Raw genomic sequence first — 17,736 nt, 5'->3', positions numbered from 1 at the left:
GGGGTCACACAGAGTCAGACATGACTGAAGCGACTTAGCAGCAGCAGCAGCAATATTCTTCTTCCTAGAAGGAAGTGTATGTGATTTTTTAAAAAGTCAGAGTTTGGACTGAGAAGACTTGAGACTGATTATGATTTTAGACAAGCCACTTAATTGAACTTCTTTTTGCTTATCTATGAAATAGTGATAACAATTTTCCTCTCTGACATTATTACATATATGTGAAAGACATACGTGAATGTAGAGTGAATGTAAATACATATACTCAAAAATACAGACCAATGAAAATAATTCTCTCTGCTCTACTTTGTGGAGTTTAAATTTTAAGGAAATGACAAAGAAGATTTTAGAAGTCTAGTCTTACTTATAAAGGATCATTTATGTCATATATATACATATGGTTTATTTATGCTTTTAATAATGAAACTGTTTATTTATGCTTTTAATAATGAAACTAGGGAAAAAATCAGTTCAGTTGAACACATAAATAATTTTATCAACATAGTATTTTCAGAGAAAGAATTCACTTCATTGAACTATCACAACACTGAATTTCACAGTTAAACCCACATGCAGATTGTAGGATAATTTTACAGAAAGTGTTTTGATGGAATGTGTTAAATATAAAATAATCCAATGCAATTTCCATTTAGCACATTGTACAAAATGAATTCTTCAATGGAATTAACAAGTTCATAATCTCTCCCATAAGGTGCTATGTATTCAAAGTGCTCTGTAGCAATGAGGTTGAGATCAGAGAAAAAATACTGTAGAACTCCACACAAACGCAGCTTAGCAATAAATGAAATTGGATATAATGGAGAGGAAACCTATTTTATAATGTAAGACAGTGGAGATCTATGATGTGCCATGAGTGATGTTCATCCTTAAAAGGGGGTGGGGCTGAAGGATTTCACATATATATCATTACAGTCATAATAAAAATGAGTTTAAAGTTGAGGTCATCACTTTTATAGTGACCATCATTTCCTCAAGTGAAAAGAGAGAAGAGACACAGAGGGTAGAAGAGACAGAAAGAGACAAAGTTCACAATACCTCTGCAATCCATTTTCCAACTGAGACTAATCTTCAATACAATCAATAGTCCGTGACAGCAGTTTTCAGACTATAGTGTACATCAGAATTACCCAGAGGGCTTGTTAAAACACCAATTGCTCTGCCCCACCCACAGAGTTTCCAATTTAATAGGTATGAGACAAAGGCAGGAATTTGTATTTGGAACAGTTCTGGGTAATGCTGATATCCTGATCAAGGCCGCATTTTGCAAACCACTGGTCCATTATATTAATACCTTTGATCACTGAATGACTCCTTTATTAAAATGAAACACACCTCTAAAGATAAAAAAAAATAAAGATAATATGCCTGATTTTTAGGGACATAGGGCAACCAGTGTGGACTGTATAATGATTAGGGAAGCAATTCTCAACTTTTTCTACATAGTAAAATCAACTGAAAAATTAAAACAACAAAACAAAAAACTAATGCCTACACCTATCTAAAACTAATTAGATCTGAATCCTTGGGGTAGGATCAAGGATTGATTCATTCATGAAAGTGCCCCATGAAAGTCTAATGTGTAGTGTAACTGGAGAATCACTGCTTTAGGACATCTTCTTTCACCTCCTTACGTAATGAAAAGATAGCCAAACATATGCACCCTTCGGGACACCGGTGTATGAACAGAGATGTCACAGGGAAATTGAAATCCCCAAGAGACACAGCTACACAACTATTTCTAGTGATACGGGGGGCAGGGGTAATTTAGAAAGCAGTCATGACCGTTGATTTGCAGTGCACTGCAGGGTTAGTTTCACAGGTTTGAAATAACAGAACCTGGGAAGGTGAGCAGCATGCTAATTTAATCCAAGTTTCTTTTCCACTGAATGATACCAACCAGTCTAGAGTCTAGCATGTTGGCATACAGGCTGATGTGCAATGTTTACCTGCTATAATGATTGTTACTCATTTTACTCGGCTAAATTATTTACTACATTAATTTAATTTGAGTGGCCCTATAAATAAGTCCCTCAAGGATAAAATGCTGCAAGCATTTACCTGTTCACCTCAGAAAGCAAGACTATAGAAACATGCAAAAAGAAAGGGCATTTTGAAATAAGATTTAGACATTAAATTACTGATCTGGCATAAATAGAAATATACTATTCTACTATGGCATAATAGACTATTTATAAGTAAATAAACATGCCATGGAACCCTTTTCTGGAAGGACTTACAGGTCTGGAACAATCTTTAGCACTGAAGGTACCTGGAAGAACATTTAGAGCTCATTTTCACAGACAAAGCCAAAGATTTTAAATCAAATGCTCATGTATGAAGCTGGGACTAATATGTGATTTTAAATAAATAGGAATTTAAAGAAACCCCAGATATCAGGACTGGGCCTTTCGGGTAATCTTTGGTAAGAGTCAAGCTTTTGAAAATGATAAGTTTGATTTGAATATAGACATGTTAACTGTGTAGAATTAGGTAAGAGCCTTCCAGTCCTCCATCAGAAACCAGCACTCTAGGAAGGAGCTGAGCACCTCTTCTCAAGGTGCATGAGGTGCTACAGACCAGCTGGCAGATTGGGAATCGCTCAGACAAGCACAGGGATTAAAAAAAAAAAGTCCTGGTGAGATATTCAGGTGAATCCTTCTCCTCCACTCCAAGTCTTCTGGAAGACGTCTTGAAAATATCCTGAAAGACAATAAAAAGGGTAGAACTATGAATATAATCACTCAGAATAGTAGAAACCAGGCATTAAGTACACATCATGCAAATAGTAGAAACACAAGGAAATGCTAGAAATAATTTTGGTCTTTAGTTACATCATCAGTATTTTACAGATATATTTTTTTAACAGGCTTCAAATATTTTAATATATTTTACTAATTTATGCTATATATATTTATTAAACTTCACAGAACTTCAGAAATGAAGACAGAGAGCCCATATAAAGGCAAAGTAAGCCTTTTTCCTTTTGTCCCCATGGCACACGCTCTCCTCTGTATCCATCTTCCCAGCCCTGTAAGGGAGAGGAGGAGGATCTCACTGCTTGAGAGCTGTATTTGCAAAGGCAGAGGCTGGGATTTAGAGTTGTACAGGGGGTAGAAATGCGTCCCTGTATGCCTCTGGTTTGCCTGTCCATCTCACCCAGCCCCTATCCTGATGGGCTCAGCAGCCCCTGGAACTGAAGCCTGTGTGTGCAGGCACTGATAAAGGGATGAGACAGCCCACAGGAGAAGAGACCCCAGGTGGGATATCTGTGTAATCCTACAAACAGGTTGAGCTTAAACTCACCATCAGCCATGAAGTCTCTTAGGCTTTCCCCGGACTCAAGGAAACATCCAGGTCCTCACTTCCTCTTTGCACAGAAAGCTCTTGCTTCTCTTGGATTTCCCTGCAGTTGAGCTTTTCAAAAAGTGTTTCTGCATCCTGTGGACTCTCTCTCCTGGCCTCTGACCCGCTCTCTTGGGATAATTCTAGTCTAAATTCTTCAGCTTCCCCTGACTCCTGCTCCCCATCAGGACTCCCCTTCCCTGCCTCCTCCCCCACCAACTCAGACTCAGCCCCTAGGGTTGTTTCAGCCTTCTCTGCCTCCCCAGCTGGCCCTGGCTTTGGAACCTTCCCTTCCAGGTTAAAAGGTTCCTCTGGAGCCTCAACCTCAGCCTCCAATGCCGAAATCGCAGTCATCTCCTCTGCCACTGGTACATCCTCCCCGCTCAGCACTATCCCCTCTACAGCCACCTTCTCTGCAGCTGCTCTTTCTCCTGGCATCTCATCCACTGTGTGCCAAGCTTCCTCCCCAGCAACATCTGAAAAGGAGGAGACTTTATTTGCTTCTATTTTCCCCTCAGCAGAATCGTCCTCCCTCTCTGCAACTTCTTCTGAGGCTCCTCCTCCTTGATGGGGATCTTCCACAGTCATAACCACGCCATGCACGCTCCCGTCCCCCTTAGGGGCCCCGTTCTTCGGCACTCCTGTCCCCAGCGTGCACTCTTTATCCACCTCCTCCTCTGCAATCTCATCCATCACTTCACTGAGTTTTCCTGCCATCATGGAATCTCCCTCAGGAACATCTTGGGTCAAGGCTGTGACGGCTACTCCCTCTGGCCCCTGTAAAGGCCCGTCTTTATTCCTCCCCTCCTGGTTGGTGACCACGTGTTGATCTTTGGTTGCAGACCCCTGGGCCTTACCTGCACCCCTGGGAGTCTGTGCTTTCCCTGTGGACTTGGTTTCGGGGGCTCCTGACACCCTCTCTCCTGCAGGGGTAGACTCCTCTTCCTGCTCTTCGTGGGCCACATTCTCACTAAAGAGCAGCTCTGTTGAGCCTCTGTGCTCTGTGGTTCCGGCATCTCTCAGTCTTTCCCCTCCTTCCCCTTTCCCCCAGACCGTTGTGTTTTCTAGGGAATTTTCAAATCCAGGGGCCGCTTCAAACATGTCTACCTCCTGGTCTCTCAGTGAGTCCTCTCCTTGTTGCCCTGCGTCTTCAGTCACCTCAGATGCCACCACGGCTGCTTCACCCTCGGCATCACACTCCGTTTCATTTGGGGAGGCTTGTGTCTCTTCCTCTGGTCTTTCTTCCTGCACAGGTTCCCCTGCTTTCCCTTTATGATTTTGTTCCTCTTCTGAAGTGTCTTCATCCTGAAGCACCTTTGCCCTTGTCACCTCTTCTCTCTCAGATTCAGTTTCCCCCAGAGGTGTTTTTGAACTCTCAGCTTTCCTCTTGTCTCTCGTTTCTGAGTCTAATTCCTCAGGTAACATTTCTTTCCTATCATCATCTGTATTAGACTCTGACTCCATCACCATCCCCTCCTTTTCCACCTGGTCCTTACGAAGTCCTTCCAGGCTGTCCACTGAACTCCCCATCTGAGTAGCCTCAACCTTCTCAGAAGTGGAGGAGCTCAAAGGTGTCTCCATTCCTGTGACTGCCTCTCTCTCTTTGGTCGGCTCGTCTCGCCCCAGCATTGCCTCTTCTAAACCCTCCTCTCTGTCAGATGTAGCGTCTTCCATGGGCCCCCTGTCCTCTAGGTCTGTACATGCTTCCTCTTCACTGTCCTCCATGCCCAGCTTTGCAGACCCAACTGCACTCACAGCCGCGCTCTCAGACTTTCCCTTCTCTGGCCTCACTGCCTCTCTTAGAGCCGCTGTCTCCTGAGCACACCCTGAGTTCAGAGCTGCTGCCTGGCTTGCCAGCACTGCCCTCTCTGAAGCCTGCCCACCTTCAGAAGCTGCCTGCTCCGTCTCCAGCACTGTTTGCATCAGGGCCGGTGCCTCAGCAGCCTCACCTTCATTCAGACCTCCAGAGTCTTTTGCTGCTTCTCCTTCTCTGGCACCTAACCCTTCTTTATCCTGCCTTCTATCCCCTTCTGCTTCTGCCTCTGCCTCAACTGCTCTGCCCTGAGAGAGCTCTCTTTGCTCCGTAAACTGTCCTACTAATGCCAGCTGTTCTACTTTTGGCTTCCCCTGCCCCGAGGGAACCTCATTAACCCCGGCTTTTCCCTGCCGTGCTGTATCCCCTTTTCCTTCTGTGTCAGCATTCCTGTGTTGAGGACTTTCACCTTCCTCCACGGCTTCTTTCGTCTCCAGGGTATGCTCTTCTGATGCAACTTGCTTGGATTTCTTGTTTGAGCTGAGTACAGTCCTTTCCTCCACCACCAGATTCCTATCCAGTGCTATAAAATAAGGTTAGAAATCAAGGTTACTTTAATCAAAGTGCAGGAGTAGACATTACATATAATTTTCTATATATAAGAGATATTTATGTATAATATCAAGGGGCTACTGATATTATATTTCATTTCCTCAACTCTAGGATTCCATCAGCTGTAACATGTACCATGATTTAATAATGGCTTTTCGTGATGAAAAAAGAAAAAAAAAAGAGCTATCAAATTTAATGGACACACATTGATATTAAAGGAAATTGAACATCAGAACTGTTGAAAACAAACAAACAAAAAAATCCATGCCTTAGAATAATAAAATCTCTCTCCCTCCCTCTCTTTCTTATACACACACACACACCCCATACACACATACATATATCCCACTTTCAAATGAAATATTAGGACTTGCAGAAAAAATTATGCAACAAGGAAAATAGTGAGGATTTCATTTTAGCAATCATTGTTCCCTACAGGACCATAATATGCTTGTTCTCAGCCTAGGTTTCTTGTACTCATGTGAGCATTTAGCAACAGAATCATAATACAATATGAACTGATCATTATCCCATACATTGCTCCCATTAAAGCTGCTGCTGCTGCTAAGTCACTTCAGTCGTGTCCGACTCTGTGCGACCCCATAGACGGCAGCCCACCAGACTCCCCCATCCCTGGGATTCTCCAGGCAAGAACACTGGAGTGGGTTGCCATTTCCTTCTCCAATGCATGAAAGTAAAAAGTCAAAGTGAAGTCCCTCAGTCGTATCCGACCCTCAGCGACCCCATGGACTGCAGCCATCCAGGCTCCACCGTCCATGAGATTTTCCAGGCAAGAGTACTTGAGTGGGGTACCATTGCCTTCTCTGCCCATTAAAGCTACTATATCTAAATTTAGTCATCAAATAACTTCGTAGCTCAAGGTAAGACTTTTTACTATAGATACAAATTTGTGTTGTAGGTCAAAATACCTCCCCTCTACCTTCAGAATTTGATTTGCCTTTGGCAAAAGAGGATCACAGAGCAAGACAGGACTTTGTAGTCTGGGACAATTTTCAACATAAATAACCTACTTGAAGCATTTCATAAGTTTCTCATCCATACTTTCCTGCAAATCTGGGTGTGTTAGCTATCATACTTCAATAAATATAAGTTCAGTGTGTTTCTTAAAAGGCTCCAGATAGATTTCTTATCCTTTAGCAAATATGTGCATTTCTGTTACAGTGATCCACGCAAAATAAATAAAAGCATTCCAGACCAAAGGCCAAATCATTTAAAATTTTCAACTGCAGAATAATACTTAGGGAGATTAGAGCTTCTCAAATAGTCCTCTCAATGCTTTCTATCAATCTAATCTTCTTTGTTTGTAGAGAACACTGGAATAGATTCTACAAAATAAGTTATAATGCCAGGATGCCGACTTCCAAATGGTATAAATGTATAATGTAGGCAAGTGTGTCTTCCTCATGGTTTTCTCTTGCTTGCCCTTTTGGCTAACCATCTCACCCCTACCCCATCACCAACAATCTCCCAGAAACTGAAAGCCCTGATCTTACTCACTTCATCCTTACTCTGTTACTCCATCTGGGACTGTCCTATAACTGCAGTTCCTCTCCTAACACCACACATGGCTGTCCTTTGTTCCTCCTCTTGGCCTCTTACCAGCTATTAAAACAAGCCATTATGAAGTTAGACAATAACAGCTGATATTAAATTTCCCTTTAAAAATGTATTTGGAAGGTAACTTTTGATATATTCATTCAAAGGAGTAACAGAAACTTCTCCAGGAGAAGGGATAAGCTAAACCCACTCCAGTTTTGGGGGGCTTCCCTGGTGGCTCAGTCAGTAAACAAGCCCACTTGCAATGCAGGAGACCTGGGTTGGGGAGATCCCCTGGAGGAGGGCATGGCAACCCACTCAGTATTCTTGCGTGGAGAATCCCCATGGACAGAGGAGCCCGGGGGGCTGCAGTCCTTGGGGTCGCAAAGAGTCAGACGCAACTAAGCACACAGCACAACAGAAACCTCAGGTCTATAAGTAGGGTGCTGTTAACTTTTATAGGAGGTCCTCAGCATACCACAGCAGCTATTTATTATATTAAATGTAGAGCCAAATGGGCTTCCATGGAGCCAGTTCACCTGAAAGAATATGGTTTGTTTTATTTCCTTACAGATTACTAGATTTAAAACAAAATTAAATGAAAGCCATGAGAAACAACATACCAAGTCTCTTTAATAGTATATCTATTACTATTCAAATTCCTGCATGAAAGTATACTTCAATAGTCAGTTATAAAAACATTTAAGGAAAGTCCTCTGTTTTGCTAAGTTGACCTCTAAATTTATGGATTAATTAAAGCACATTCAGGAATACAGCAGGGTAATAAAATTGCCTAGCCACTATGTAATAATATATTGTGCCTAAATTCTCAGAGAAAAAGTGCTAGTGGCATCTAGCTGAGTTATTACACACACACACACACACACACACACTCATAGGGCAGTCAGACATGACATTCCTGAAGCAAGGGAGAAAGCGTAATTGAAGCCCTTCTAAGAAATATCAATACAAAAACATGATGTGTTTTTGCTAGTAACCTCATGGGCTTTTGAAAAAAAAATGAATATAAGAAACCAAGCAATATTCAAAAACAGGGGCAATTTGATTTAGTGACTGAGTATGTACTTGGGAGTCAGACAGATCTCAGTGAGAATACCAGCTCTGCCACATAATTGTGTGAACTTGGGAAACATATCTCTAAGCCTTCATTCTCTTATCCATAAAGCGATAATAGCAATCCTTAAGTCACAGAATCTTTGTAAGAACAAACCATAAAATGCTTGGCACAGTGCCTGGCACACAGAGAGCCCTAACAAATCTTCCTTCCACATTCCCCTCTCACTGCATACAATATGTGATATTTTCTTGCTTGAATCAGATTTAATAGACAACAACTACTCTGCCTGCATTGTTGAGGAGGTATGTTAGAACTCCTCTGGTTGAATGTCCACTATGAAAGACTTGGGTTCTTGAAGCCCAGAGTCCTTCTGCAACTCAGTCCACTCAAGTTCAGGTGTCACCTGGCCCTCTCCACGTTCCCTGGGGGAACTTGAGCTCAGGGAGCCAGCCTAAGTGCAAATCATCTGGCTGCTACTATTTGCCTTGAGTAACAAAGTCCTTTTTCTCTGAGCCAGGAATCTTGTATCTTCTAATGCATCTGTGAAACTGGCTAATTTGTCTGCTTGAAAATAGAGTAAAATCTCAAATACCTTAGAGGGCTTGATGCCCATCATTAAAAATTGGATGTGGGGGGTAATGTGACCACATGATGAACACAATGAAGCCCCCTCTCCCTCCCCCTACTTCCACACACACATACATGTATTTAAATCGGGCTATTTTAAAAAAATTATTTACTAAATACAGGGAAACCTGATTTCAAGGACACAGGCTGTGTGACTAGATATATATGTGTCATGGTCTGTTGAGTCACTCTAATAGGCACTCCTGCAGCTGGAATACTCATCATCAAAAGCCAGGTCATTTGCTGATGGCAATGAATTCTTGCCTAATTTTAAAAAATAAGGAGTTCAAATAAATCACCATGAAATGTGTCTGGGCTCTTCAAGTCTCCAATGGGTCAGTTAGGCACATCCACCTAACTGGGAGACATGCTAAGAAATAATATTGGTCTGAAAATCCCTACCAATATTTTCTGTTATTTGCAGTCCTTTTTTATTATCTGAAATCCTTTTTAAAAAAACAAACTCTAGGCACCAATGTTTTCAAAAAAAGAATGATAACTTTCATATCTGATGTCAGCTCCAAAGCTCCCCTTAATGCCGCTCAACCACCTCCTGCCATCACATTCACTGGTCAAAAAGAAAATAAAGATGGAAAGAAGGATAAGAAGATGAAAGATGGAAATGGCACTGCCTTTTGCAGAGGCTTTCTGAAGATCTTTCCTAGGTAATGATGCACCCTTACCTGCACCTGTGTCAGTCTCCAGCTTCCTTGAGAGTTCCTCTCCTTCTGTGCTGCTAACACCAGCCTTGGAGTCATAGTGGCAGTGGAGGCTAGAGTCCACAGCTTCAGCTACTACCTGTTCAACTGATTGGAGACCACATAAAATACCAAAAGGTATTAAAAACAGGTCAAGGAAACATTGTAAATGAAACAGCAGCAAGTGGGGTTAATTAAAAGCATTCACATTAAGATCCTGTTTTTAAAATGTCAGGATTAAACAATGCTCAAGCTATGATTTCAAAATGAAAACAAATAGGAAATCATGAAGAAATCCATGCAAAGAGATACTTACATTAAAAAAAAAAAAAAGGCAACAGCCAGAAGCAGTGACAGATTTGCCAAAGGCACATGCAATGAAATGACTGTAAAGGAATTTAGTTGCCTTTTCCTTTTTAGAAACGTGTTATGGCTTTTATAATCCCAATCATCACTATTCTTTTAGATCTCTAAAACTACCAGGACTGACTATACTATAAGCATTTCGTCCGTTAGTAGATATTTCAGTGATGTGACTCCAACACTCCATGTGGACAGAGCAGAAAAGATATTGCATAATTCCTATAAATTTGACAGTAAAAGCTGCTGTAGACATTTCTGTTTACCTGCACTGATTACTAGCACTGAGCTTTAGGAATGCAAAGACCTAAAGAGTTCAAGTTCCACACTAACTGTGTCACCTTGAGTAAGTTCTTTGGCCTAAGGCTCAGCCTCAACTTCAGTATACTCATCTGTCAAAAAGAGATATCTTAGTGATTATATTGGGAGCATTAAATGAAATAATACCTGTAGAACATGTTTATATTTAACTTATTAACAAGTGCCTAAGCACCTAATGGGGCTTCCTTGGAGGCTTAGTTGGTAAAGAATCTGCCTACAATGAGGGAGACCTGGGTTTGATCCCTGGGTTGGGAAGATCCCCTGGAGAAGAGCATGGCAACCCACTCCAGTATTCTTGCCTGGAGAATCCCCATGGACAGAAGAGCCTGGCGGGTTACAGTCTGTGGGGTTGCAAAGAGTCGGACATGACTGAGTGACTAAGCACAAGCACCTAATACATAATAATAGATGAAATGATGAGTATGTTTATTGCAAGTATTATCTCCCATTTTCATATAATTCTAGGCAACCTGTAATATCCGTTAAGTTTGTCTTTAGTTTCTGGCACAACCCTGTCTACATCCCTTGCTTATCATCTGATGACCTGTGTCTCTAAATCTCTGACAGCTATCATTACACCACTTCCTGGTTAACAAAAGCTCACAAAAGAATACTAGACCTAGATTATCCCTTTTATATAAAAACATAGTTTCTCCAAAATATCCTCCCTCTCTATCTTTCTCTCCCTTTCTTTCCTTGCCTCCCTTTTCTCTTACTTCCTTGCTTTCTGTCCTCTCAGAGAGGCTGATGCAGTTGATCCAAAGATTGTACTTCAAAAAAAGCAGAACTAGAATGTGATCCCTTGCTCAATATAAGGTGAGTTGCTAAGAGGCAGTTAGTTACTTACTCATCCCTCTGTGTTTGGAAACAAATAGTGAGATATCTGATTCACATGGCTTTCAGGGAAAAAATGGAATGACTTAACTACATTAAGAGAAAAAATATGGAAGACTTCTGTAAGAAGTCTTTGAGCATCAGTTTTCCTCACTCATCCAATCCACCAAATACAAAAAGGTTGTTTTTTTTTTTTTATAACAATATAGTTTAGAGATGACATCAACTCATGACAATTAGGTTATCATTGTTTTTTTTAAACCAAGTCAATCTTTATTTTAGTAACTTTATAACATAGTATATATAAGTTAGATATCATCTTTCCCACTACACTAATGCTGGCACTGTTTAACTAGAGAGTCTAGATAAACAGTGTTTTAGGTCTTTGTGTATAAATCTGCTTGATCCACTAAGCAACAGGTTGGCAGGACAGGAGGGTGGGGGGGAATCTGATTTGGTATCAATTACTGAAGCTCTGTTTCATCAGAGCCAACAGGACATCTAGGCTTTTCCCCAAGTAGTCCACAAGCTATAAAGAAATATGGTTTACTATAGTTACAGAATCGTTATGTTGTGTATCTGAAGTTAATATAATGTCGTGTGTCAATATTACCTTAATAAAATATTTTATATGATTTACAATAATAACTAAAATAAACAATTAGCAGCTATTGAACCAAAAGACTATTCTAAGAAGCCAAACAGTACTAGCATAATCTATAAATTACAGACTCACTCAGAATTTCCTGAAGCTTGTAGTCCTTCTCTCTCAGGACTGTAATCACCACTTGCCCACGTCAGCTAGCTTCCCCCAGGAGGGTTAGGCTTTGGAAGTTGATGAGAGCCTGTACAGTTAGGTGCTGCCTGATTCAGGTTTAGCAAAAATGGGACACTGGCCTGAGCATCAAGGATTTATTAGGTGTGAGATCAGAAAAGGCCTCACTTGGTCACTTTTTTCTCAGATGTTCTTCTGAAACTGAAACTTAAAAAGCAAGACCTCAGCCAGCATCTAACCTTGACCATTTCCCACCTACTGTAAGGGAGGACCATGCATGCTGAGACTCCCATGTCAGCAGTGTGACACATCGCCCTGTTTCCTCTATCTATTTAGCCCTTCATCCCTCAAGGCTCTGCTCCTTCACCTTGCTATAAAGATGACCATTAAAAGCAAAGAGAACTGTCAGTTCCCATAGCATCTGCAGCAAAATGGAAGAGGCTCATACAGAGAATTTCATAGGAAAACATCTTTTCCACTCAAATGTTATAGGATATTTTGAGATATTTTTAAAATACCAAAATATTATTACATTACAGTATTAGCTTTCTATTATGAAAACAAATTTTAAACATTTTAAAAATAATATATGTTATTTTCCCCAAGTATGAAAAGAGTACATATTCACTACTTGAAGCTGGAAATAATAACGATAAAAAAATACAGAGACAATACAACTAAATACAACAATATCCTAGTTTCACCATTCAGAAACAACTAGTAGTCAACATTTTGGCAGGTTTCTAAGTATTTTTTTTCACTTTACTACATCTATAGATAACATTTTGTATCCCATTTTATTCATTTAGCAAAATATTGTGACCGTTTCCATGTATCATTTAATAAGAACTATTCTTCAATAACTGCACAGAATATTCTAATAAAGTTTTACTAAAATGTGGTACCAATTGCCTGGTGTTAAATGTTGAATTGTTTCCATTTTTTGTGATTATAAAGCTGCTTCAAATACAGATCATAATTATTTTATTATTTCTGACTATTGCCTCAGTATAAATTCCTGGAATTGGAATGATTGGGTCAAAGAGCATGATAACTTTTAGATGCTTTTGATATATGTTTCTCTATGTTCTTCAAAAAAGGAGGTCAATTAATAATTTCACCTCTAATGATAAGGGGTCTTATGTCCCTGTACTATTGCTGACAGCTTCTCAGTTTCCACCAATTCCTTCTAAATTTGATAATTTAGTCATTGAAAAGTGGTGGCAAGGATATGGTTTTCAACATTAGTAGGCAAGCTTTCTAAATTCATTCCCTTTCCTCTGCTTCTTTTGAAGCTAAACAAACCAGCAGTTCTGTATCAGAAGAAAGTTTTGCCAAGAATTGTTTATCTGAATTTTAAGAGCCTAAGAAGGCCATAAAAACAGAGTAAATATATATCCAGGTTTATTCCAAGTTCCCAGTCACTTTGAAAACTATGACTGTTCTTTGATCATTTTTTGTGTCGCCAATCAATTATCTTCCCGGCAACTCCCTGTGACAAAATTCATGACTAACATCATCTACCTACACAGTGAAGATGTTCATATGTTACCTTTGGCATTGAAACATGGCTTACAAAAACCCAGGATTAATTACAACTCAAGACCACACCTGTTCAAAGATAACAGATTCAGAAAGCTAAGGTCTATCCTCTACACAGTGGTGAGAATAATCTTTTCAAAACTTTCCACTCATGTCATTTGTATGCTCTGATTTTTCCAGTGACTTCCTATCACAGAATAAAATCCTCCTAATGGCATAAAAGTTTTTTTCCCTCTGGCCTCATCGTCTCCCACTCTCAGCTTGTCCATTCTGCTCCTGTCACAATGACCTCCTTCCAAATTCTTCACTCAAAAACTATGCTCCCAATTTAGACTCTGCATTTGCTGGGCTCTCTGCTTCTTGTGCTTCTTCTTCAAATGACAGAGTGACTGACCCCTGCACCTCATTTCCCTCTCTGCTCAAATGTCCCCTCACTGAGAGAGGCCAGCCCTAAAAAATACTACCCCTTCCTCAAACCATCACTCTATCTCCTTACCTTGATTTTCTTTTCTGCTAGCACTTAGCCCATATGCTCCATTACATGTTTGTTTTTCACTTGTTGGGCATATCTCTTCCCAGAATATAAACTTCAATATAGGCAAGCACTTTGTTACGGTCACACTGAGAACAGTGTGGCATAAACAGATACCTAACAAATATTTCAGAAGGAATCTATGAAAACAAATAGCTATATGCTTTCACAATTCACTCAGAATAAAAATAAAATATAAAAACAAACAAAAAACAACAAAAAAGAAATTGTATTTAGAACTGCAACTCTTAATGCATGATTTTCTTGTTCTTTCATCAAGACCATTCTATCCTGCCTCAGATCAGATCAGATCAGATCAGTCGCTCAGTCGTGTCTGACTCTTTGCGACCCCATGAATCACAGCACGCCAGGCCTCCCTGTCCATCACCAACTCCCGGAGTTCACTCAGACTCACGTCCATGATGATAAAAATTGCATTTTATTTAAATCCTACTATTTAGGTTTATATTACTTGGCCAAGCACTATGACTTCTTCTGATTCAAATATGAAAGTATAAAATGCCTACTTCTATATACATTTTACATTATATAAAACTTTATTAATATTTTATTTATATTCATAATGTATAAATTATATTAACTTCACAAATTAAGGCACATAAATTATTCCACCATGAGAATACAATGTGTCAAAATGCATTAAGACAGTTTAAACTAAAAATAACAGAGAAAACTAAACACATTTAAATAACACTATGCTCTATAATACTGAATTAACTCCCAAGGACACCATCTCATTGTAGCTAGCAACTATAATCTTTTACTTTACCCACTTCACTGCATATGACTTATCTTTTCTATAAATTCACCTGATTTTTTGGTGGACTGGACAAAACCTAATTAAGTGTGACATATTATAAAATACTTAGAAGGAAGCTATCACTTTATGTTATCAACATGAAAGGTATGAAGGCATTAAATGCAGTACTTTACAAATTTATCCATTGCTATAAGTGAAAACAATTCAGATTAAGTTATATTAAGTTAGACACAACAAAACATCATTAATTGTGTGTGACTTTTTGGCACAGAGACGTTCTTAACATAATCACAATTTTTATTTGAAGTCTAGTGGAAAATGATTAATTCAGTGCTATGCAAAATGAGATAGAATCTTTTACACATTATCTCAGCCCCCATTTCATTTCAACCTAAGGTTCTAATCAGGGAGCTAAGTAAAATATTAAAATATACACATTTCAGTCTTCACTAGCTTCTGGTTTAATTTATATAAGCTATGTTTTGCAGCAGAGTCACCTAAATGACCTTCATTTCAAGCACATAACTTTGGTTCCATCCCTTTCTCCCTCAGCCACCTAACTGAAGATTTAATTAAGGAGAAGGAACCACCATAACCTCTCTGCTTGGTATCAATATAACACATGATGCATTCAAGACCTGGTTTATTTTATCTGAAATTTTCTTAGGAATGTTTACTCATATAAAGACTTTGAGAATAGCTGTCATTACCTATTATTTTAAATATTTACAAATTTATTGCATCATTTCCTGGAGTTTATTTTAAAAACATCAGTACTCAACTGTCATTAATCTACTAATCCTTAGGGGGTTTGATGCCATAATTCTTTTACATTATCCTGAGTATTTTACAAGGTCCTTGTGCTATTTTGCTTATAAATGTCTCATTTTCCACTGTCCTTTAATCTCTCTGCCTTTAGGTCTCTCTAACCCAGAAATTTTATTCCTTTGTGGAAAATAGGCCATAAAACAAATCTACCAATTCTTACACAGAAAGCAATATTTAAGAAAAGTTGCAAAGTTATAAGATACTAAGGCAATACAATGGCATAAAATGTACAGTAAATAAGAATAAAAGTACAGTTATATATGCAGATATGAAAAGATATTCAAGATATAGTGTTAAGTGAAAAACAACAACTTGTAAAACAAATGTGTTTCTATCTGCATATAAAAATGACATCTGTATATATAATATATAATATGATGCATTTAGATATGTTTATATAGAGAGAAACTTTTCTGAAATCATGCACACAAAAAAATACTTATCCACAGTTTTTGCTCAGGAAATAGAAAAAAGGCCAGGCAAGGAAAACCCTAGCTTTCATCTTATTCTCATCTATTCTGTGTTACGAAAACTTTTCAACCAATCTTTTATAAGAAAAATTTTTTTTTCAAAAACTTTAAAATGTCTATTACCTTTGATCCAGAAATTAAACTTCTTGGAAACTAGCCTAAGAAAATAATTGTTAATTTTAAATTATCTTAGGTAATAAGATATTAGGGTATGATTAACAGTAGTGAAAATAGGGAAAAACTTATGGAAATGGTAAAACTATGAAAAAAACACAGGATAGAATAATACACAGACATTAAACATATTCATGAAGATTACATAATAACATAAAAATGTTTATGGTATAAAGTTAGGAATAAAAAGCAAAATACAACATTTTATAGAATTTATGACAACATAGATTTGTAAACTCTAACTTTAGAAATAAAAAGCCTGACCAAATGTTGAAAGTGATTTTTGTGTGTGATAAATCCACAGATATTTTGAAGACCATTTTTCACAATCTCCTAAACGTTATTTTGTAAACTATTAATGAAAAATAAACACCAAAAGAGGTCTGGTACATACATACAGTTCAGTTCAGTCACTCGGTCGTATCCGACTCTTTGCGACCCCATGGACTGGAACATGCCAGGCTCCCTGTCCATCACTAACTCCTGGAGCTTGCTCAAACTCATGTCCATTGACTCGGTGATGCCATACAACCATCTAATCCTCTGTCTTACCCTTCTCCTCCAGCCTTCAATCTTTCCCAGCATGGGGGTCTTTTCCAATGACTCAGTTCTTTGCATCAGGTGGCCAAAGTATTGGAGTTTCAGCTTCAGCATCAGGATCTTCCCAATAAATACTCAGGACTGATTTCCTTTAGGATAGACTGGTTGGATCTCTTTGCAGTTCAAGGGACTCTCAAGAGTCTTCTCCAACACCACAGTTCAAAAGCATCAATTCTTCGGTGCTCAGCTTTCTTTATAGTCCAACTCTCACATCCATACATGACCACTGGAAAAACCATAGCTTTGACTAGATGGATCTTTTTTGGCAAGCAATATCTCTGCTTTTTAATATGCTGTCTAGATTTATCATAGCTTACCTTCCAAGGAGCAAGTGTCTTTTAATTTTATGGCTGCAGTCACCATCTGCACTGATTTTGGAGCCCCCCAAAATAAAGTCTCTCACTGTTTCCATTGTTTCCCCATCTGTCATGAAGTGATGGGACCGGATGCCATGATCTTCATTTTCTGAATGTTGAGTTTTAAGCCAACTTTTTACTCTCCTCTTTCACTTTCATCAAGAGGCTCTTTAGCTCTTCACTTTCTGCCATATGGGTGGTGTCATCTGCATATCTGAGGTTATTGATATTTCTCCCAGTAATCTTGATTTCACCCTGTGCTTCATCCAGCCCAGCTTTCACATGATGTACTCTGCATAGAAGTTAAATAAGCAGGGTGACAATATACAGACTTGACATACTCCTTTCCCGATTTAGAACCAGTCTGTTGTTCCATGTCCAGTTCTAACTGTCTCTTCTTGACCTGCAAACAGATTTCTCAGGAGGCAGGTCAGGTGGTCTGGTATTCCCATCTCTTGAAGAATTTTCCACAGTT

The 17,736-nt window shown here is 39.0% G+C and overlaps 1 protein-coding gene across 3 annotated transcripts in view; it reads right to left on the bottom strand.

Moving 5' to 3' along the window:
- Positions 1–409: 409 nt before the first annotated feature.
- ERICH3 (glutamate rich 3) overlaps positions 410–17,736 on the bottom strand; it is a 120,021-nt gene continuing 102,694 nt past the window's right edge. For all 3 annotated transcript variants that reach the window (XM_027536872.1, XM_027536873.1, XM_027536874.1), the window contains 3 exons: positions 9,674–9,796; positions 3,325–5,699; positions 410–2,721 (listed from right to left, as the gene is read on the bottom strand). In XM_027536872.1, coding sequence (XP_027392673.1) covers positions 3,343–5,699; positions 9,674–9,796 — 2,480 coding nt within the window. In that variant the 3' untranslated portion in view covers positions 410–2,721; positions 3,325–3,342. The remainder of the gene's footprint in view (positions 2,722–3,324; positions 5,700–9,673; positions 9,797–17,736) is intronic.

Source organism: Bos indicus x Bos taurus, chromosome 3 (genome assembly GCF_003369695.1).
Source record: "Bos indicus x Bos taurus breed Angus x Brahman F1 hybrid chromosome 3, Bos_hybrid_MaternalHap_v2.0, whole genome shotgun sequence".
NCBI lineage: Eukaryota > Metazoa > Chordata > Mammalia > Artiodactyla > Bovidae > Bos > Bos indicus x Bos taurus.
The sequence above is the reverse complement of the archived record's forward strand: the minus strand, read 5'-3'. Positions and strand labels throughout refer to the sequence as shown.